Source organism: Amia ocellicauda, chromosome 4 (genome assembly GCF_036373705.1).
Source record: "Amia ocellicauda isolate fAmiCal2 chromosome 4, fAmiCal2.hap1, whole genome shotgun sequence".
NCBI classification, from domain to species: domain Eukaryota; kingdom Metazoa; phylum Chordata; class Actinopteri; order Amiiformes; family Amiidae; genus Amia; species Amia ocellicauda.
The window spans coordinates 778692-801200 of NC_089853.1; the positions used below are offsets into that span (position 1 = coordinate 778692).

Consider the following 22509-nt stretch of genomic DNA (forward strand, 5'->3'; position numbering starts at 1 on the left):
TTAAGTAAAAGTAAAATTACCAAATGTGAGAAATAAAAAGTACAAGTACACATAAATGCTACTCAATTACAGGAATGAGAGTAGTTGTAATTCGTTAATTTCCAACCCTGGCCTCATCCATCAATGTGTGCCACTGCACTGCGTCTGTCTCCTCTGGATACTTTGGGTTTTAATGTCTTACTGCGGCCAGTGGAAAATCACTCGCTATCAGTTCTAATTGTGTAGGCCTTCTCACAGGGGAGCTGCTACCATGTAACACATCAGAGACCACAGTGTGGTGGCACAGCCTGGTGGCACAGCCCGGTAACAACAGGGGGCTGCAATCTCAGTATAGTACAGTTGTACAGTTACTATAGGGGACTGTGGTAACGGTACAGTATAACAGCTCTGTTACTACAGGGGGCTGTGGTAAAGGTTTGATTTCCCACAGCTGCCCAGAGAGCAGAGATGGTACCACAGTGCCGATCACTGATCTGCAGCACAACAGAGCACAGTGGAGGAACGGATTGAAGAAAGATTCCCACGAGACAGGGCAGCCCAAGGTATGTACAGTGGAGAAATTCTGACTGAGACTTTATTTATTTTGAAGTTGTTGTTATTATTTATGTACAGTTTACACAAGCATTACAAAAGTGCACTAATACATTTCAGCCAGGGATCCCCTCAGGGTGGACAGAAACACACCAGTCAGCCATGTGCTGCGCAGAGCACAGACTCTCACACCCTCTCACCCTCTCACACTCACTTTTATCAGCAAGACATCACTTTCCCCCTCAAGGAATTGAGATCAACTTGCCCCTCATCTAAGAGGTGAAGAATTTCTTATAACAATGAAGTGAAAACAAACTAAATCAGTAATGTGTTTGTTCTATCCAAGTGTGGACGCTTGAGACGGTGCGGTTTTACATGCAGTGACCAACATGGATGTTATCATATAATTATTCTAGTTTGGTTAATTCTAGTTTTAATTTTTCAATTCTATTGACTTTATTGATTATAAAAGATAAGAAACAACAATAACCCTGAAAGACAAACACATTGATCTCTATACTCTCTCTTTTAGGATTAACACAGGCAGGAGAGAGCGAGAGATGGGGGGCGGGGTAACTCAGAAGACTTGTGGATTAATGCTGATTTCAGATGAGAGAAAGGGGGAGAAAGGGATGGAGAGAGGTGAAGAAGGTGCTCCACTGTGCTTCACCTCAGTGTCCGTGATGTGCCGACCAGGCCGGGTTTCACAGCTCACTCATTCCATTCAACACCTCGATCAGTTAAGCAATAAAATTCATTTTTTGTGGGGAAATAAAACCTCAGCAGATACCATACTACAGAAATATATTATATGAATATACACCGATCAGCCATAACATAATGACCACCTGCCTAATATTGTGTAGGTCCCAAAACAGCCCTGACCCGTTGAGACATGGACTCCACTAGACCTCTGAAGGTGTGCTGTGGTATCTGGCACCAAGACGTTAGCAGCAGATCCTTTAAGTCCCGTAAATTGCGAGGTGGGGCCTCCATGGATTGGACTTACTGTATTTGTCCTGCACATCCCACAGATGCTCGATAGGATTGAGATCTGGGGAATTTGGAGGCCAAGTCAACACTTTGAACTCGTGATTCATCAGACCAGGCTACCTTCTTCCATTGCTCCATGGTCCAGTTCTGATGCTCATGTGCCCATTGTAGGCGCTTTCGGCAGTGGACAGGGGTCAGCATGGGCACCCTGACTGGTCTGCGGCTACGCAGCCCCATACGCAACAAACTGTGATGCACTGTGTGTTCTGACACCTTTCTATCAGAACCAGCATTCACTTTTTCAGCAGTTTGAGCTACAGTAGCTCGTCTGTTGGATCGGACCACACGGGCCAGCCTTCGCTCCCCACGTGCATCAGTGAGCCTTGGCCGCCCATGACCCTGTCGCGGGTTCACCGCTTTTCCCTCCTTGGACCAATTTTGATAGGTACTGACCACTGCAGACCGGGACCACCCCACAAGAGCTGCAGTTTTGGAGATGCTCTGACCCAGTCATCTAGCCATCACAATTTGGCCCTTGTCAAAGTCACTCAGATCCTTACGCTTGCCCATTTTTCCTGCTTCTATACATCAACTTTAAGGACAAAATGTTCACTTGCTGCCTAATATATCCCACCCACTGACAGGTGCCATGATAACGAGATTATCAGTGTTATTCACTTCACCTGTCAGTGGTCAAATGGTATGGCTGATCGGTGTATAATAAACTAAAATTAAAAGTATCTTAAGACACTTCTGCATATGACAGTACTTTGTAAAACCTTTCTGCATGATATATTACTGGATACAGTGAGGGAAAAAAGTATTTGATCCCCTGCTGATGTTGTACGTTTGCCCACTGACAAAGAAATGATCAGTCTATAATTTTAATGGTAGGTGTATTTTAACAGTGAGCGACAGAATAACAACAAAAAAATCCAGAAAAACGCATTTCAAAAAAGTTATAAATTGATTTGCATGTTAATGAGGGAAATAAGTATTTGATCCCCTGTCAATCAGCAAGATTTCTGGCTCCCAGGTGTCTCTTAAAGGGAGTGCTCCTAATCTCAGCTCGTTACCTGTATAAAAGACGCCTGTCCACAGAAGCAATCAATCAATCAGATTCCAAACTCTCCACAATGGCCAAGACCAAAGAGCTGTCCAAGAATGTCAGGGACAAGATTGTAGACCTACACAAGGCTGGAATGGGCTACAAGACCATCGCCAAGCAGCTTGGTGAGAAGGTGACAACAGTTGGTGCAATTATTCACAAATGGAAGAAACACAAAATAACTGTCTCCCTCGGTCTGGGGCTCCATGCAAGATCTCACCTCGTGGAGTTTCAATGATCATGAGAACGGTGAGGAATCAGCCCAGAACTACATGGGAGGATCTTGTTAATGATCTCAAGGCAGCTGGGACCATAGTCACCAAGAAAACAATTGGTAACACACTACGCCGTGAAGGACTGAAATCCTGCAGCGCCCGCAAGGTCCCCCTGCTCAAGAAAGCACATGTACAGGCCTGTCTGAAGTTTGCCAATGAACATCTGAATGATTCAGAGGAGAACTGGGTGAAGGTGTTGTGGTCAGAGGAGACCAAAATCGAGCTCTTTGGCATCAACTCAACTCGCCATGTTTGGAGGAGGAGGAATGACCCCAAGAACACCATCCCCACCGACAAACATGGAGGTGGAAACATTATGCTTTGGGGGTGTTTTTCTGCTAAGGGGACAGGACAACTGCACCGCATCAAAGGGATGATGGACGGGGCCATGTATCGTCAAATCTTGGGTGAGAACCTCAGCCTTCCCTCAGCCAGGGCATTGAAAATGGGTCGTGGATGGGTATTCCAGCATGACAATGACCCAAAACACACAGTCAAGGCAACAAAGGAGTGGCTCAAGAAGAAGCACATTAAGGTCCTGGAGTGGCCTAGCCAGTCTCCAGACCTTAATCCCATAGCAAATCTGTGGAGGGAGCTGAAGGTTCGAGTTGCCAAACATCAGCCTCGAAACCTTGGACTTGGAGAGGATCTGCAAAGAGGAGTGGGACAAAATGCCTCCTGAGATGTGTGCAAACCTGGTGGCCAACTACAAGAAATGTCTGACCTCTGTGATTGCCAACAAGGGTTTTGCCACCAAGTACTAAGTCGAAGGGGTCAAATACTTATTTCCCTCATTAACATGCAAATCAATTTATAACTTTTTTGAAATGCGTTTTTCTGGATTTTTTTGTTGTTATTCTGTCTCTCACTGTTAAAATACACCTACCATTAAAATTATAGACTGATCATTTCTTTGTCAGTGGGCAAACGTAAAAACTCAGCAGGGGATCAAATACTTTTTTCCCTCACTATATGTATTATTTGTATGGTAATATGAAGCTAAATATAGCACTTCACAGCATTTTATCATGCGTTATTAATACTTATGTTATTGATTGTTTTCCCCCTTGCTCCCTTTTGAGTGATTGAAACTGAAGCAGTATTAGTATAATTTAGGTTATGAGTTGTGTGCGTCAGTAATAGTGTGTCAGTAGGGTAGTAGCTGTAGCAGTTATGTTCATGCCAGTATGTATATTAGTATATATGATAATATTAATAATAAAAGTTACAAAAGACCCATATATATTAATTTTATTTAACATTATTATGATTGCATGTTTTGACACACAGACTAATAGTAAAGTCTTGTTCCCAGAAAGGCTGGCTGGTTGAGGTCGTGGCTCAGGGACTTGCAGAGTTAGAGGGACTGTGGCTCTGCAGCACCAGAGATTCCCCGTAAACAGACACTGGTGAGTTCCTCCCAGCTGGAAACGTCATGTGAGAAACCAGGCTTCGAGCACACACAGGACAGGCGCCTGGATTTAGAAGCACGGCTAGATCACACACAAAGCCTCTATCCGAGGCGCCCGTCGTGCTGGAGCCAGAGAGGCGCTGTGGAGCGCAGGCGTGCGGGTCACGTAGCGCTTGTGCCTCGTTTCCGCCTTCGCCTCCCGACATGCGTCACTTCCGTTACAGCCCAGGCGCGCTCCCGCCTTTGTGGAAACTCAGCATTTGTATTAAATGCACACAGTGCCCCCCCCACCAACCACACAGTGCCCCCCCCACCGGCTCTCCCCGCGCGCGCCCCCGCGCCTCCGCAGCGCGCACCCCGCCCCTGTCAGAGCGGCGAGCACAGCCAGCGGACCGAGCGGACCGGAGACTGCGAGATGCCGGCGGTGTCGAAAGGCGACGGGATGCGGGGCCTAGCGGTCTTCATCTCCGACATACGGAACTGTAAGTACAGCTCTTTACCGAAGAATATGGAGAGGGGAGCACTTGTCGGAGCAGAGGAGCCGGAGTTAGAGCAGAGCGCTGAACTCGGCACAGGCCTCCACGCAGCACCGAGCTCGAGTTAGGACTCCTCCCCATGCCCAAGCCCCGCCGACAGCCCGCACTGCAAACCCCTCGGCTGGAAAGTGCGACTGAGAGGGAAGTTGTTGTCTTTCAAGTTGACCCGAGTGCGCGCGTCTCCCGGGGTCCGCAGCGGGGTGTCGCGGTGCTGTCCTGGGCGGGGGGTGGGGGAGGGACGGCTCTCGCCACACTGAAGCCGAGCAGAAGCGCCGCTGTCAGTATTTACTGTCGTGTTGGCCACTGTTTCGCTCGGACTCAAAAGTGATGACGTTGAGATGTTGGTGCGGGCTCTCCAGGGCGAGCTGTGGGGGCACCGAGTCGGCACCGACACCTGGACCCGCCCGAGAGACCAACCGAGCGGCCATTCAAAAGCGCCGCTCCCCGTCGGGTTGGGGTTACAGGTGGGCGAGATGGCCTGAACTATAACCGAGCCACAGAGCTCATCCGCGGGCGTCAGCAGCGATGTGTCGGGGCTGCTTCTTGTTTAGTCTCGGTCGCCCGAACATCACAGACCTCGGCAGCCGTGTCAGAAACGTTATCTTAACGGTCGCATACCGGACACACGCACCGGTGTTGCTGAACCCGCAGGTCGAGCTGTCTTTGAACTTCTGTTTTTGTGCTGGGCCTGCTTACAGCGCAGTGCAGGCGCGGTGCTTCTGTGTCTCTACACGGCAGTTTGGGTCAGTCTGAGTTAGTATATAGACACGAGAGTGGATCTGTTCATGTACGGGTGGCAGGTCCTTCAGTTATAAACTTGCATGTAGCTATGTAAGGAGGATGGTCTTTGTTTTCCATCAGTGTCTCAATCCTCTTCTGTGTATTTTTATGTCAGTCTCTCCCTCCCCAGCCAGTGACACTGAAGCACATGCTTAGGTAGGAGGCACTTTAGCACAGATCACTATGATCAGCGATTCAGTACAGTGTAGTTTAATAGTTGCAACATCTCCTTTTAGATTCAGTTTCACTGCGTTTCCTCTTGTTACACACGTAACACATAGATATTGGTCAGTTATACCATCATTATCTTGTTTCTTTTAAACCAACGAGAGGGGTGCATTAGAATTCACACTCCTGCAGTTGTCTGGAGCCAGCTCAGTGCTGGCGTGTAATATCCCGTCACCCACACTCCTTCTCTCTGTGGGTGGTAACATTGTTAACACCTGAAGACAGAGGGTTGCAGAGAGCTCTGGGGTGGTCCAGAAAATAATATGCATTGTAAAAAAAAAAAAACGATCAAAACAAATGGACAGATCTGGCTTATGTTATAGTCCATGTTCACATTTTCTTCAGCAGCCCAGTCAGCCCACTTTGATCCCAGCTTAGGTGAAGCAGGCATTTTGTGTGTGTGTGCACATCCCGAGATCCTGAGAGTTCACGGCCTGTTTTCATTCAGTGTAGGTTACGTGACTTCACACAGGGTCACTTTCCTGATCTGTAGGAGGGATCCAGTCGTAATCTTTACCTGCACAGTGTCCCGCTCCACATTACTGCTGAATCCCACTGTGGGGCTCGTTAAGGGGTTGTCCTTCATTCCCTGGCTGAGAGAGTGGGATCAGCAGTGCAGAGAACTGCGTGGCTGTCATGCACAGGGTGCTCACTGCATCACAGGTGCTCTGGCACTTGATTATTTCACCTGTAGACTCCAAAGAGGGACGGAGACTAATACAAATACAAACCATTCACCCTGTTTGAGAGAGAGTTTATCTGGTCTCAGGCTGCCTGCGTGTGTTTGTGTGTGTGCAGTGAGAGCTGTCCTGGCCGCATCCTCTTAGCTTTCACACACAGCCGTTCTCGGCTCTGGTCCCTGTGTGTCAGCTGCAGTTATGGCAACCTGTAATACCTCTGGATATTAAGCTCCAGCGTCTGTTATTAGGGCTGCAATGAAGCCCAGAGCTGTGTGGACAGGTCTGTCCTCCTGTCTTGCGTCTTCAGGCTGTATATGCTCGGTCAGCTCTGCTGCAGCCTCTGTCTCTGTATCTCTATCTGTCTTTCTCTCTCGGCTGTGTTAATCCCACACCTGAGAGTGTAGAGATGAGTGTGTTGGTCTTTCAGAGTCCTTGATGTTTTGTAGCTTGTTTTAATCAATAAAGTCAATAGGATAGAAAAGTCTCTCTCTCTCTCTCTCTCTCTCTCAATCTTTCCATATGAACATGTGTTCCCAAGCCCCTGTGAAGTGAGCAGCGCTCCCCCCGCTCCTCGGCCTGCTCACATCTGCCCTTGCCCCTGCAGCTCGGGCCTGTGTGGGGGTGGGGGTTGAGCAGCTGTGCAGGGGGAGATTGCAGGGTGTGGACTGTGCCGTTATCAGTGAGCAGTGCAGGCGGGGGGATGAAAACCGACAGCCCTGTGTCAGTGTGCTGTGTGAGGAGGAGCCGCCCACAGGGAGAAGGGCAGGGGGGGTTACTTCATTGTTCTTTCAATTTAACTTTTACTGAACCAGAGACGTCCACTGAGAACAAATTTGTGACAGTGTCCTTGCCTAAGCATCCCAAGGCTGGTGGCTCGTGTAGTCACCAACCCCCCCCCCCCCCATCCTGGGCTGCAGCCCGAGCACTGGAGTCGTGCCCTCTCCTGTGTAGTTTGAAGCTGCAGCGCTGCTCAGGAGGACTTTTTGGTCTCCGAGTCACAGACCTGAGTCTGAGTTTGTGTGTCATTATCGTTATTATAATTATGCTGTGTTTCCAGGAGTTGGGTCAGTGACAGCAGTGTGCCGGAGGCTCCAGTAATGATTGACAGCAGGCTGTGTGTGTGGCAGGGACCTTTACCCTGCAGTAGTGCTGTAATGAGTGCAAATGAGTTTGTTTATAGACCGTATTTCCCTATCTCTTGAGTATATGGCCGTGGGGGGGGGGTGCAGTGTATAGGGAGCACTGCAGGGCAGGTTAGGCTGCAGGAAGATGGGGGCTTCCTCTTTTTCTGTAAGCGGCAGGGATGTATGTATATATGGAGCAGGATGCCAGGATGTGGAGCACAGCTACACAGCTCCTCCTTGTGCTGTAGAAAGAGTTGGGCCTGGCCCAACTGCAGCCCGAGAGGGGTCTACTGCTCTTGCGGGGCTGTTTAAATCGCTACCTTCTCTGTGTGTTGTTGTTTTCACTGAAACTGATCTGGTAATTTGCATTTTGCCTGTTCATTTACATGCTTTGCTTTACTACAGTCCATGTGAGGTCCTTTGACATTATCAATCTGTTGCTCAATTAAAAATTAAAAAAATCTAAGCATTTTAAAGGAACAACTAAATATGTTGACAAGTAAATGAATGAAGCCCCTGAATGGTGAAGGAGACAGGCTGCCCCCATGCTCTGGGGCTAGAGGTGTGTAGACAGCACACCACAGCTCCGCCCTTCTGCTCACCGCTGTCATCCCTCTGTTTCAGGTAAAAGCAAAGAGGCCGAGATCAAGAGGATTAACAAGGAGCTGGCAAACATCCGGTCCAAATTCAAAGGTAAGGCAGCGGGGGGGTATTTTATTATGCATGCTTGTAATATGCAGTGTGGGTCAGACTTGGGAAATCTGTAGCCCTGTGTTGCAGAGAGTGAGAGCAAAAACAGCCTTGTGCAGGGCAGGATGCAAAGGGAAGAGTGAAGATGTTAAGTCAACAGTTCTGTCAGGAAATGGCTGCAGCGGAATACAGCCTGTCAGCAGAAGGGAATTCTCCTCCCTCCCTCTCTGTGTGCTGCCAGGAACTTCCTGTGGAGCCCCGAGTGCAGAGACGGACAGAGACACGTCTCTCTCTTGCTTGAGCCCCGAGTACAGAAACAAACACCGCTTGCTTGAGCAAAGAGACTCTCTCTCTGCCTTTGGTGTACGCTCTCGGTCTTCACTTCATCTCCAGAGTTCTCAGTACTTCTGTGAGAAGACAGGTGGCTGCAACTGAGTAAACAACATTGGGCACAGGCCAGCGCAGGGTATCGCACACCTTCAAGCCCATTGTGTCAGCCTTGAAGACATTGATACATTACAACTGTACAAACCATACAGGGCCACACATGTGGAGAAAGATGTCAGAGTGTCCCACAGCCCCCATTTCCTCTGTCTGATTTCTAGAACCACCCAGTCAGAAAGTGGTGCCAGCCCCCAGCTCTCTTTTTAAATCTCTTCTCTAATCCACATTCCTGCAAGCCCCAAAATCCCTCTCTCTCTTGAGACCCCACTCCACAGGAGTGTGTGTGCATGCAAGAGTGAGTGAGTGAGTTTGTTTTTCAGTCTCGGGACAGGTCGGCCTAGTTCGCTTTTCAGCTGCAGCACAAGCCTGGTGAGTCGCGCAGCCCCAGGCCACCAGGCTGTTTGTCCCTGTGCGTCAGGGTGGTGGGGATCTACACAGACACTATATTGCCATACTGCATCAGTGACACGCAGCCAGTCCTCCTCTCCTGGTCTGTTAGTAGCATTGAGACTGGGCTGTCACTGGGCAGTGTGTGAAGCAGTGGGCAGCTCGGGTACAGAGGTCTAGAGATGGGGACATGCTTCTCTGAGCTCTGCAGTTTATCGTCCCAGCACTGTTGACCCGGCCCAGTACAAGGAGCTTTATTCATTTTGTTTTCTGAGGGTGGGCGGTTTCCCTGGGTGAGCTGGTTGAGAGAGCGCAGGCCTGTTGTTGGTTGTCTGGATGGGCTTGTCTTGGCAGGACTGGGAGGGGTGGCTGTGTGGGGCGCTGTTGACTGGAGTGTGGATCCCTGATGGTGTGCTTGTGAGTGTGTGAGTGTATGTGTATAGAGCATCGCACACTTCTGTGCAGGTCTGGGGATACCCATTAGGTCTGAAGGCCTCAAGAACTGTGCTGGCATTATGTCTCCGTCTCCCCCTCTCTCTCTCTCTCCCCCCCTCACTTCACCTGCCCTCAGCCCAGAGGGGAAGTGTGCTGGAAAAATAAATCTATAAACACAAACGAGTGCTCGGGTGTGTACGTTGTCAGCCAGAAAGAGGAGAGTGAGAGAGCCTGCCTCCCCAGAGCACAGTTAGACGTGAGCCCGAACATGAGAGGAGATGGCGGGAGCCTCGCCTGTGCCAGTCTGTGGTAATCGAATCCACTGCAGGCTGGGGCAAACGGGGAAATGGAGAGGGAGAATCAAGTTATACCTGGCAGAGCAAAACACAGAGAGTGTTTGGGACAGACAATTCAGGAGGACAGAGATTAAATTATGCAACCTGGAGCCCAGTTCACCCAGCTGCCTGCTGCACATCACAGCCAGCTCCATAATGCAGGGCGGTTATTGAAAGCAAGTGCCCCTGGATAAGGGCATTTGATATAAATATGAATTATAATAATGCAATAATTAAAACTTGAGTGGTCTAGGTTGCATCACAGGAGGCAGTCAGCTCCGTTTTGTCTCGTCTGTGTGACAGCTGGATTATTTTAAATCGCGTGAATGTGTCTGTGTGTGTGTGTTTTGCAGGAGACAAGGGCTTGGATGGCTACAGTAAAAAGAAGTACGTGTGCAAGCTGCTGTTCATCTTCCTGCTGGGCCACGACATCGACTTTGGCCACATGGAGGCTGTCAACCTGCTGAGCTCCAACAAGTACACAGAGAAGCAGATCGTAAGGGCCCGCCTGTGTGTCTGTGTCCCTGTCTGCCTCGCTGTGTCCCTGTATAACCCCAATCGGCAAGGTCTCCCCCTGGCGTGCGTTTCTTTCTGCGTGCGTCAGTCCTGTCCAAAGTGGAAAGTGGAAACGAATGCAATACGCTCCGTAAACAATCGCTTGCTGCTCTCTCCCTGACTGCTTATCCTCCTCTCTTGTCCTGCCTCTCTCAGGGGTGCCTGTTTATTGTAGTGCTGGTGAACACACACCTGTGAAGTCAGCTGCCTAATTTACCACGGAATATTGACTCTTCTTTCTACTGCTCTTTCCTTTCCTCTCCCTCTGTCTCTCTCTCTCTTTCACCCCCTCTCTCTACCTTAGGGTTACCTGTTCATCTCAGTGCTAGTGAACTCCAACAGTGAGCTGATCCGTCTCATCAACAATGCCATCAAGAACGACCTGTCCAGCCGGAACCCCACCTTCATGAACCTGTCTCTGCACTGCATCGCCAATGTGGGCAGCCGTGAGATGGCAGAGGCCTTCGCCGCCGACATCCCCCGCATCCTGGTGGCTGGGTGAGAGAGAGAGAGGGCGGTGGGGAGTGACAATTTATAGTGAGAGACATGATGGACGGTGTGCTTGTCTCGGGGACACACGAAGGACAGTGTGCGTGGGACAGTGTGAGACTGTGCTTGTCTTGCAGGGACACGATGGACAGTGTGAAGCAGAGTGCGGCGCTGTGTCTGTTGAGGCTCAACAGGACGTCTCCGGACCTGGTGCCCATGGGCGAGTGGACCTCCCGCGTGGTTCACCTGCTCAACGACCAGCACCTGGTACCTTGCATTTGTCCACATTGAATTTCATCTGCCAGGTGTCGGACAACACCTGAATATTATCCAAGTCCTTTTGAATAGCCTGTGCTGACCAGATTGTATCTGATGAGCCACCTATTTTAGTATCATCTGCAAATTGGACAAGTTTGCTAACTATCCCAGAGTCCAGATCATTAATATAGATTAGAAAAAGCAAAGGCCCTAGTACTGATCCCTGTGGAACTCCACTAACAACCTCACTCCAGTTAGAAGCAACTCCTCTAATCAACACCCTCTGTTTCCTATACATCAACCAATCAATCTACTTACATTACCCTGAATGCCTCGGTTCCCCATAGCTAGGGTCCAGTGTCCAGGCAGTGGGATGGCCCCTGCAGAGCCCGTAGAGGAGTTATGGAGGGAGGTGTCCATTTCCCTCATGCCTGTCTCTCTTGTTTCCCTGTTCTGTGTTCTGTTGTTCTGTGCATTTCTCTGTCTGTCTGTGCAGGGTGTAGTGACGGCTGCCACCAGCCTGATCACCACGCTGGCCCAAAAGAACCCGGAGGAGTTCAAGACCTCAGTGTCCCTGGCTGTGGCCCGGCTGAGCAGGGTACGGACCCGACGGCACCAGGGGTGGGAGAGGGGTAGGGCAGGTGCAGTGACTGTTGAGCTGTGCTGGTGCGGTGGGATTTTGAGAGGAGTGGGGGTGCGGGAGCGCGAGAGGTTTGTGCAGGAGCCCAGGCAGCGTGGCCCCTGCTGTGGCTGTGTCTCGCAGAGCTGTAACCGTGTTTGTCTCCTCAGATTGTCACCTCGGCCTCCACTGACCTACAGGACTACACTTACTACTTCGTCCCCGCCCCCTGGCTGTCCGTCAAACTGCTACGGCTGCTGCAGTGCTACCCTCCCCCAGGTAAGAGCCCCCCAAGCCACTGCAGTGACTATGCTCTGTCTGCCTCAACGTCAGGCCTAGGTTTGCTGTGTTTTAGGTTGTCTTTGTCTCCTGGAGCTTTCATTCCTAGTTTCTACCTTTCATGTCCCCCTCTTTTGATGTATGTTTCTCACTGTCCCTGACATCTGGGGGCTTCTTAGAATCTGAAGGAAGGAGATGAGCTTACTTTCTCCTCTCCCTATCTATCTGTCTCTCTCTCTCCCCCTCCTCCAGAGGACGCTGCGATTCGCGGCCGGCTAACGGAGTGTCTGGAGACGATCCTGAACAAGGCCCAGGAGCCGCCCAAGAGCAAGAAGGTGCAGCACTCCAACGCCAAGAATGCCGTGCTGTTCGAGGCCATCAGCCTCATCATCCACCACGACAGGTCAGCGCTGCCACTTCCTGAGGGAGGGAGGGAGGGAGAGGGAGGGATCTTGGGTCAGGTGTCTCCAGTCCAGTACAGAGACCTCAGTCCAGTTAGTTTAAGTAATCCCCCAGCAAGATGCTCAAGGCTTGAGGACAGTCAGTCCGCTGAGTGCCCAGCTGGCCTGACCTGCTGTTTGTTCCGATAGTGAGCCCAACCTGCTGGTGCGCGCCTGCAACCAGCTGGGCCAGTTCCTGCAGCACCGTGAGACCAACCTGCGCTACCTGGCGCTGGAGAGCATGTGCACGCTGGCCAGCTCCGAGTTCTCCCACGAGGCCGTGAAGACGCACATTGAGACCGTCATCAATGCACTGAAGGTACTGGGAATATGCCCTGAAGCGCACTGAACTGGACTACACTCTACTGTACACTCTGCACTGTAATTCACAGCCCTGTGTTACTCTACTGTATTATTATTTATATTTTTATTTCTTGGCAGACGCCCTTTTCCAGGGCGACATAAGTGTAAAACAAAGTACACTGTAGCTGTAACACTCTGCACTGTAATTCACAGCCCTGTGGTACTGTATTCTAACACCCTGCATCATAACACTGTAGTTGTAGTGTATAGAAATCCACTTGTATAGTAGTGTGCCCTAATGTGTGTGTGTGTGTGTGTGTGAGCACAGACGGAGAGGGATGTGAGTGTGAGGCAGAGGGCCGTGGACCTGCTCTATGCCATGTGTGACCGCAGCAATGCACAGCAGATTGTAGCCGAGATGCTCAACTACCTGGAGACAGCAGATTACTCCATCCGAGAGGAGATTGTGAGTAAATGGCAGCTACTTCAACTACCGCTGTGGAGATACTTTTCCTCAGGGATGCTCCTTCACCCAGACTGAGAGTTGACTCAAAATAGAAGTGATCATTAAAGAACAGAACAATGCAGTGTGTAATAGCGTGCTAATTGAACATGAACTAAGATCAGGTGCTTTATGTGTGTCTGTCTCCGCCTGGCCGTGGAGCTCAGGTGCTGAAGGTGGCGATCCTGGCGGAGAAGTATGCGGTGGACTACACCTGGTACGTGGACACCATCCTGAACCTGATCCGCATTGCCGGGGACTACGTGAGCGAGGAAGTGTGGTACCGCGTCATACAGATCGTCATCAACCGTGATGACGTGCAGGGCTACGCGGCCAAGACCGTGTTCGAGGTGAGAGGTCACGGGTCAGCAGGGGTTTGACCAGCGGACGGCCATGAGATGATATTGGGTCTGACTGTGGGGGGCGTGGGGATGCCAGGTCTGACTCTCTGGCTGCTGTCAGACCAGTCCTGCTGTGCTGGTAGTGCTGTAAACACACGGCGCAGCAGCTGCTCTGGTGGTTCAATGTTGACGGGAAGCTTTGAGAATCCAGTTGCAGTAGCCACGCCCCTTTGTTATTGCTACATATATTTTTGTTTTGTTTTGATCTGGCTGTTTCTGTTGACTTGTTAACTACTGCAATGAGCAGCACAGAGAACCATATCAGATCCCAGCCCCCACACTGTGTGTGTGTGTGTGTTTGTATGTACCAGTCCAGTGTCTGCACACCCTGGTGATCTCGGCATCTTTTGTTGATGGTTTTTATCTTCTCTGTGCTCCTGCAGGCTCTGCAAGCCCCGGCCTGCCACGAGAACCTGGTGAAGGTGGGGGGGTACATCCTGGGAGAGTTTGGGAACCTGATAGCGGGAGACCCGCGTTCCAGGTACGGGCCAGAGCCCAACCCCTCGCTGCCTGGCCGCATGGTTCTTGGAGACCTCACTGCTGCGCCCCATCGTCCCGTTTGCTTGCCTGGCCTTCATTGTGCTCTTATCACTGGTCCTGCACATGCACGCACACACATGCACACGCACAGCTTCTCGCTCCTCCAGCCCCACCCCCGCTCTGCTGCAGTGAACAGTGACAGGGCTGTGGGGCCACTTGCTCTTCTCTCTCCTGGTACTCCTCCTTGCCCGTGCCATTCTCTGGTACACTGACACTGCTGTCTCTCTCTCTCTCTCTCTCTCTCCCTATCCAGCCCCCTGGTGCAGTTTGACCTGCTGCACTCCAAGTTCCACCTGTGCTCGGTGCCCACACGCGCCCTGCTGCTCTCCACCTATATCAAGTTCATCAACCTGTTCCCCGAGATCAAGGGCACGGTGCAGGGCGTGCTCCGCTCCGACAGCCAGCTGAAGAACGCCGACGTGGAGCTGCAGCAGCGCGCCGTGGAGTACCTGCGCCTGAGCTGCATCGCCAGCACCGACATCCTGGTACACGGGGGGCGGAGCGAGGGGGAGAGGGGTAGGGAAGGAGACCAGAGGGGAGGGTCTGATTTTTTTTCTGATCTTTCTTTTTTTTTTTTTTTATCTTGAACATCCAACTTGTTAATATGAATGTGGCCTTTAATAATGTTCAGGATCTTTACTCTGGGCTGTAAAGCTTTCCTTAAATATCCAAATCTTCAGTGAAGCCAGATATGGTAATTAGCCTGACAGCTGAATCATCAGTCTTAATCCTCAGCTGTGACATCGCGTCCCGAACTAACGCATACCATCCACCAGTTCTCTGATTGAGGAAGAGCCTTAAAAAGTGAGGAAAAAATGCAAAAAAAACCCAAACAAATTCAGGTTTATTCACTGAAAGTTAATCTCTCCCTCCACCGGCCCCAGGCCACAGTGCTGGAGGAGATGCCCCCGTTCCCAGAGAGGGAGTCGTCCATCCTGGCCAAGCTGAAGCGGAAGAAGGGGCCGGGGGGGCTGGTGCCAGACATGGAGGAGGGCCGCAAGGAGAGGAGCACCGACGTCAATGGCGGCATGGAGCCTGTCAGCGTCAGCAACAACGCCAAGGTACCGCCCGGCCCATTATTGCAGCGCTGAGGTTGGGTTCTCACAGAACCAGTACCGCCTTAGGCTCCCACTGAAACGCAGGCAATCCCAGTGTCCGAGGCTCCCACTGAGGTTCAGTATAAGGCTCTGCTCTGCAAGGATGACGCAGGTCTCATGATCCTGTCATCTGTTTAGACTGTCCTGCTTCAGGTCGGGTCAGGGTGGAACGGTCACTCGGCTGCACCAGTGTTGGTAACACAGTAACAATGTGTTATTTGTACATGCATTGCTGTGAGCATTCGTACACGCCTGTGAGACCGGTCACTGCCGTGTAGAAGCCTCTCTGTAGTGAAGTCTCACTCGTGGGTCAGCCTGCTGGGACTCTGCACAGTGGAGTGGTGCTGCGCTGGGGTTCCTCCCCTGCTGCACCCAGCGCCCTCAGGAACACTGTCTCACTGCTCTCTTTCTTCATCCCTCACTCCCTGCCTGCCCTTCTCTCTCTCTCGGCCTGGCTCTCAGAGCTCCCCGCCCTGCTTCTCCGGGGTCCTCCTGGCTCAGACGCTACCCCCCCGCCCTCGCCCCGCCTCCTCCCTACTGCAGCCTCCTCTCAGCCCCCCACCCCCCCTGGGCCCTGGGGTCGCCCCTCTCCAGGTTCTCTGTTTGCGGTGTCTCTGCTGTGGCCCCCCTTGACTGATTGCTTGACTCACCGATTGGCTTGTCTTCTGTGCTGTTTTTCCCTGGCCTGCACCTGCATGGTGTTGTGGTGATCAGTAGGGCTGGAGGCAGACAGTGTCAGATTCTGGTTTTCTTTTGTTTTAAATCTTCTTAAATCAGTCTTCACCGCCCTCGTGGGTACACACTTCTGCACAACTTAGTTTGACTGCGTGTGCACGTGCATGTTAAAACCCCTGATGCTCTCTGTGTGTGTGTACACGCTTGTGTGGTAAAACCCTGATGCTCTCCCTATGAGCTCTTGTCCAGGTCTGTGACTGGCGGCGCTCACCTGAATGCCAGAATGTCTGGACTGCATCACACTTCGCTGCTAACTGACACTCTGTCCTCACCTCCCGCACCCCAGACAACCACCCCCTCGCCCTCTGCCGACCTGCTGGGGCTGGGAAGTGCCCCCTCGCTGAACTCTGCACCCCCCCCTGCCTCAGGGGCCAGCCTGCTGGTGGACGTCTTCTCTGAGAACTCGGGCAGCCCCACGGCATTGGCTCCCGCCGACGAGAACTTCTCTAGGTGAGGGGGCGGGGGGGGTGGATTGTCAGACTGATGGAGAGAGAGGGAGAGGGGTGGACAGTAAGAGCAGTGCAGGGAGTGTGAGATTGAGGCAGTGAGAGAATGATGGAGAGAGAGGGAGAGACCGATGGATGGATGGAGAGTGGGAGGAAGGGACACAGATGGATGGACTGATGGACAGAGGGAGGGAGGGACAAGATGGGCGGGGAGAGAGAGAGAGAGAGAGACCGATGGATGGACTGATGGACAGAGAGGCAGAGACGGATGGACAGCTCAGTGTGCTTTAAGTTTGAAGGTTATGGCTGCAATGACCGTCTCTGCAATGATACTGTGCTCTCCGACTGTGTGTCCCTGAGTGTTGTGCATTCACCCACTGCCTCGCCCACCCCCCACCACTGTGCATTGCTGCAGCTCCCCCCTGAGCGCCTCTGCTCTCGAGACCCCCAGCCCGGCCGACACTGCGCACAGAGCTGACAAGCCGGCGGACAAGTAAGAGAATGCCAGAGACGCCCCCTGCTGTTGATGCACAGGACTGCGGGGATGATAGTGATGATGATGATGTAGTGAAATCTAGTGGCACGGCAGGGGTTTCGGTGCATTGCATTGTGGGTGTGTAGTCTGCATCTCCAGCCCACAATCGCCTCACCTCACAACCCCGAGGGTGACATGCTTATTAGACGGCTGTCTTCAGATTCCTGAGGGTGGAATAGTCCTAAAAGTATACCACTGAGCAGCGCCAGCCTTTGGGGTTGTGCAGCCTGTGTTGGGAGTGTAAGGCGCACACTGAGGTCACGCGTGGAGCCACAGAGGGGTGACACGGTCAGGGCACGGCACACCGACATGGGTGCAGAGGGACGCACTGCCAGGGAGCTGCTAGAACCGCACACTTGAGACTCCGTCGGTCCAAGTGTGAATCTGTTTTAATGTGTGTGTGTTTGTGCGGCAGGTTTGTGTGCAAAAATAACGGCGTGCTGTTTGAGAACCAGCTGCTGCAGATCGGGCTGAAGTCAGAGTTCAGGCAGAATCTGGGTGAGTCGGCCAGGCCAGGCTATGTCATGGGGCACGGGCCGCACACAGAGTCCTAGCGGGGAAACCATTTGTTAAAGAAGATCATGATGACCTGATGTTGTATTGGAGGAGATTATAATTTTATATGGTTATTTGGGAGATTAAAAAAAAAAGTCATGATTTTTGTCTGTACCATGCATACAAGGTTTTTGCAGTGCTGTTGATTCTTCATCTTCTCTGTCTGGACTGTCTGACAGTAACCTGCACTGAGGAAGTCCTGCTGATCTCTCTCCCTCTCTCTCTCTCTCTCTTCCCCCCCCCACCCCACAGGACGGATGTACATTTTCTATGGAAACAAAACCTCCACGCAGTTCCTGAGCTTCTCCTCCTCAGTGATGTGTCCGGACTCTCTGACATCTCATATCCTTTCCCGGTGCTCCCCTCAGAACCTTCATCCATCATGCAAATGTCCCCCCAGCCTCTGATTGACTTTTTACCCCCCGTCCAACTTAAGGTATTAGTTTTCCTCGGTTGCGTTGTCTATTGTCCTTGACCACCCCCCTCACAGCTGAACGTGCACACGAAGCCCGTGGACCCCACTGTGGACGGGGGGGCCCAGGTGCAGCAGATCCTCAATATCGAGTGCGTGTCCGACTTCATGGAGGCCCCAGTACTCAGCATCCAGTTCAGGTGAGGTTATTGTGAACCGTAGAGCTGTGAAGTTCAGTATAGGACTGTTTAAAGAGCTTATTAAAGATCTAAGCAGATTGTTACTTCAATTAAGTAATTGGGATCTTCATCACTTGCTAGCTCCTGCTCATGTCATGTGAGAGGAGAGTGTGCACCTCATCCTCACACAGGACACGAGCTTTGTCTTCTGGGTTTACCAGCCTTCCCCGCGCAGACAACCAAGTTTACGGGAGCTGTGTGACTCCTGCGGTGCTGAAGGCTGTGCGCGTTGCTCCCCTCCTCATCGCAGTTTGTTGGTTGTCATTCCTGCCAGGTACGGAGGGACCCTGCAGAACATCGCAGTCAAGCTGCCCATCACCCTCAACAAGTTCTTCCAGCCCACGGAGATGAGCGCACAGGACTTCTTCCAGCGCTGGAAGCAGCTCAGCGCGTAAGAGATGGCCTCTCCTTGCTGGGTCTCCCCCACTCACAGCTGGTGGGCCTGCCTCTGTTGTGTGAGGGTTATGGCTGTTCTGTAGTGTGAGTCCTGTCCAGCAGGACATGTGACTGTGGTCAGAAGGAAGGCCTGTATGTTTGCCTCACTGAAGAGTGTGATAATTTCACCCCCCTCACTTACAGGCCACAGCAGGAGGTGCAGAAGATTTTTAAAGCAAAGCATTCCATGGACACAGAGGTCACGAAGGCCAAGGTAAGAGTGCACTCATGGGAGAGACTGAGGGAAGGACGGGGGGAGGGACAGACAGAAAAAGATAGACAGACATAGGGAGGGGTCAGTCGCAAATTGCCAGACGACCTAACTGTGCATCGCCTTGTCCTGGATTTGGACATCACATGTTAAAAATTCCCCCCTGCTGGGTATCATGGCTCTGCGGTGGAGCGTCCGATTGGTTCATGTATTTTCTCCCGGGACAGATAATCGGGTTTGGCGTGGCACTGTTGGACCGCGTGGATCCCAACCCCTCCAACTTCGTGGGCGCTGGCGTGCTCCACACCAAGAGCACCCAGGTGGGCTGCCTGCTGCGGCTGGAGCCCAACACCCAGGCCCAGGTGAGTGGCCCGTCCCGAGGACACGGTCTGCACTGTGGCGCCTAGAGGCCGGACGCTGTACCTCACTAGACACACAGACGCATCACACTATACACCCCCCCACACGACACATTACACTATACACGCCCCCCCAACACACAGATGTATCACACTATCCACCCCCCACCACACGACAGATCACACACTATCCATCACCCACACACGTGACACATCACACTATCCACCCCCCCCCCACACGCAACACATCACACACCATAAGAAGCAGCAGGGTCCGCTTCCAGGCCCCCGACTGACCGCTGTGTGGGTTCCTTCCTGCAGATGTATCGTCTCACACTACGAACCAGCAGGGACACCGTGTCGCAGAGGCTCTGTGAGCTGCTGTGCGACCAGTTTTAACTCCCTGCCGACCCAAGGAGACCAGGAGCGGCGCCGCGGCCCTCAGTGACCCCCGACGCCCCGCCAATAAACGTCATCCTGTGATTGAAACCTTTACGATCCCTGTCTGCGCACTTCCCTGCTCTCTCCTCTCTGTTGAAATGCTTCAATGTACAGTGTAAATTGTTTTTTTTACACACACAAATTCATCCTTTGGCACTTAGCTTTACTAACACGTCGCTGTTCGCTCGGTGTGCGCGTGGTAGCGGTGGACACTCCGCTCAGCAGTGCCGCGGCCTGTGTTCAGTGCGCTAACAGAGCGGGGGGGCTCGCTTCACTTAGAGACAAGTTGTTTGTCGTATTTCTTGTGTGTTGCGTGGGCGGCCCGTGTCATAGGCATGTGCGTATGTGTGGGGGGAGGGGTTTGGGGCCCTCGTCTCACCACGAGTTACCTGATGTGCCTTTAAAGCAGGCTGGCTTGCCCCCCCCCCCGAGTGGCACAGCAGCTGCCCCACTGCTTTCTCCACACACTGACCTTTGACCTGCGTGTGCATGGTCTGCAGTGGTGTTCCCAGCCTTGGCTGGCTGGCTGTGTGTGGACGGTGTGGTCCCAGAAACACAGCCACCCGCCCGGGAGCACTGTGCTGTCGAACCACTGCACCCACAGAGCGTTTACACTTTCTTATCGTCGTTTTTTTATGATATATACTTTAATAGGTTAAATGGAAAGATTCGGGACTGAGGAGTTTGTTCTCTAGCTATCTGTTGGCGTTTAGGACGAGCGAAGCCTCCGGTCAGTGGAGGGCAGGGGAGGGGAGTGGAGCAGGCGAGGTTGGAGCAAGGGTGTGCGTGTGTCTGTGTGTGTGGGTCTGTGGTGTCAGGTGTGTGAAGGCGGGTGGGTGACTTGTGTGTGTTGTGAATGTGTGTGGGCGCACACGGATACCGACTTACTGAAGGGAAAATGTGTTTTTGTTTGGGTCACGTAGTGCTTGACTGATTAACAAACAAGCCGCTGAAGAAAGGGAAGGAAAGAGTCCAGGAGGAAGTTACTGGTTTGGGTTCTTCGGTGAACTGTGCCGAGACGTGCTGCAGAGCTCCTGGAGCCCCGCCGAGGCGTTTGTTCGCTCGTGTCTTACCACAGCAATCTGTTCCACTAGGGGCCGTACGAGATTCAGGCTCTGTGCCGTTGTTTTGGGTCAGTTTTAGACCGCAGGGAGGAAGAAACAGCAACTGCCGCCAGTGCCCAGAAAGCAGAGGAGACGGTTACCCGAGCCGAGCGGATTGTCTTCATCCTCAACCCGTTTAATGTGATCCAGAAAGACCTTCAAACTGCAGTTTAAAAAAAAAAAATGAAATAAATTGCCTAGTGTTTCCTGATTGTAATGTTTCAGCCCCAGGGCCCACGGCAGGGCGGCGCTGAGGAGGCCTCAGTTTGTCCTCGAGGTTCCGACCGATGACTGGGTCTGTTTGACTTCTAACCAGAGCCGGAATAGCAGTGACCGAAGCGAACTGGAAGCGCTTAGTCTCAGTAACAGAGAAACTCCCTTCCTTGTTCGTAACGGCTGTATATAAAGCCACAGCTTTGTGATTTTTCTGTCCTTTCTTCAAAAGATTTAAAGAGAGGAGAGAACCAATGAAATTAAGCCGGAGGGGTCTGTATGGAGGGCCGGGCGTCACGGGGGTTGGCATCTGCCAGCTGATCCGGCCCAGTCCTTGTGTCACTGTTGTCCACCGCCATCTCACTGCCTTGCCCAAGGGTGCCTTTTGCTCAGATTAATAAATATTTCTTCTTTTTGATATTAAAGTTCAATGCATTTTTTCTGCTTTGTATCGTACTCCAGGTGCTGGCGATTAAACTCGTGTATCACTTCTATTCAGTGTCCTGGTCTCATTTTCAAAGCTGATCTTGGGTTTGTTTCTCAGTGAGAAACTGGTAGATACTGCAGGCGGTGTGAGTTACTGGGAGGAATGAAACCTGCGGCCTTATCAACGGAGTAACCCCAAGTGCCTGGCCAGCTTTAGTACGGCTAGTTCTCTACAGGGACGAGGCAGCAGACCAGACATTGAGCTTTGTGTTGCCACAGTTTGAGGGTGTACACTGTGGTCATCTTTGTGAGCATTAAAACAAAGTAAACATCAGAAAGATGATGTATGAGCAAATTGTGTTTTTAACAGAACAGAAAGTACAATTGAGAGGAGGCCATTCACCCCATCGTGCTCTTGGTGTCCATTAATAACTCAGTGATACAAGGATCCTATCTGTTTTTAAATGTTCTTAAATTTTCAGCATCAACCACATCGCTGGGGGGTTTGTTCAGATTGTGACTACTCTCTGTGTGAAGAAGCATCTGTTTTCCATTTTGAGTGCCTTGAAGCCCAATTTCCATTTGTGTACCCGGGTGCGTGTGTCCCTGCTGATCTGGAAAAGCTCCTCTGGTTTGATGTGGTCGATGCCTTTCATGATTTTGAAGACTTGAATCAAGTCCCCACATAGTCTCCTCTGTTCCAGGGTGAAAAGGTTCAGTTCCTCAGTCTCTCAGTAGGACATTCCCTTCAGACCTGGAATAAGTCTGTTTGCTCTCCTCTGAACTGCCTCTAGAGCAGCGATATCTTTCTTGAAGTGTGGAGCCCAGAACTGTCCACAGTATCCAGATGAGCTCTAACTGTACAATGCACTAGTCTGAACATCACTGCCCTTGTTTTCAATTCTACACTTTTGACAATATACCCTAGCATTGTGTTTGCCTTTTTAATTGCTTCCCCA

At 51.6% G+C, this 22509-nt stretch overlaps 1 protein-coding gene across 2 annotated transcripts; it reads left to right on the forward strand.

The window, feature by feature from the left end:
- The first annotated feature begins 4648 nt into the window (after positions 1-4648).
- LOC136747523 (AP-2 complex subunit alpha-2) lies at positions 4649-21618 on the forward strand. 2 transcript variants are annotated; one of them, XM_066700403.1, is made up of 23 exons: positions 4649-4800; positions 8291-8359; positions 10311-10453; positions 10817-11010; positions 11139-11268; positions 11756-11857; positions 12049-12157; positions 12410-12560; positions 12748-12916; positions 13229-13366; positions 13570-13752; positions 14187-14284; positions 14597-14828; positions 15228-15404; positions 16462-16625; positions 17037-17114; positions 17572-17654; positions 17964-18052; positions 18199-18323; positions 18637-18753; positions 18942-19011; positions 19236-19370; positions 19689-21618. In XM_066700403.1, exons 1-23 carry the CDS (start codon positions 4734-4736, stop codon positions 19764-19766), a joined length of 2901 nt encoding a protein of 966 aa, XP_066556500.1. In that variant the 5' UTR covers positions 4649-4733; the 3' UTR covers positions 19767-21618. The 2 variants fall into 2 exon arrangements, with proteins under 2 accessions (XP_066556500.1, XP_066556501.1); XM_066700404.1 differs by lacking the exon at positions 17037-17114.
- Positions 21619-22509: the final 891 nt, after the last annotated feature.

Bases quoted from the DNA above. Each gene is read 5' to 3' on its own strand.
- LOC136747523 (XM_066700403.1), top strand. From the start codon at position 4,734: ATGCCGGCGGTGTCGAAAGGCGACGGGATGCGGGGCCTAGCGGTCTTC. The intron at 8,360-10,310 runs GTAAGGCAGCGG...TGTGTTTTGCAG, and splicing joins CATCCGGTCCAAATTCAAAG to GAGACAAGGGCTTGGATGGC. The intron at 11,011-11,138 runs GTGAGAGAGAGA...CTTGTCTTGCAG, and splicing joins CCCCGCATCCTGGTGGCTGG to GGACACGATGGACAGTGTGA.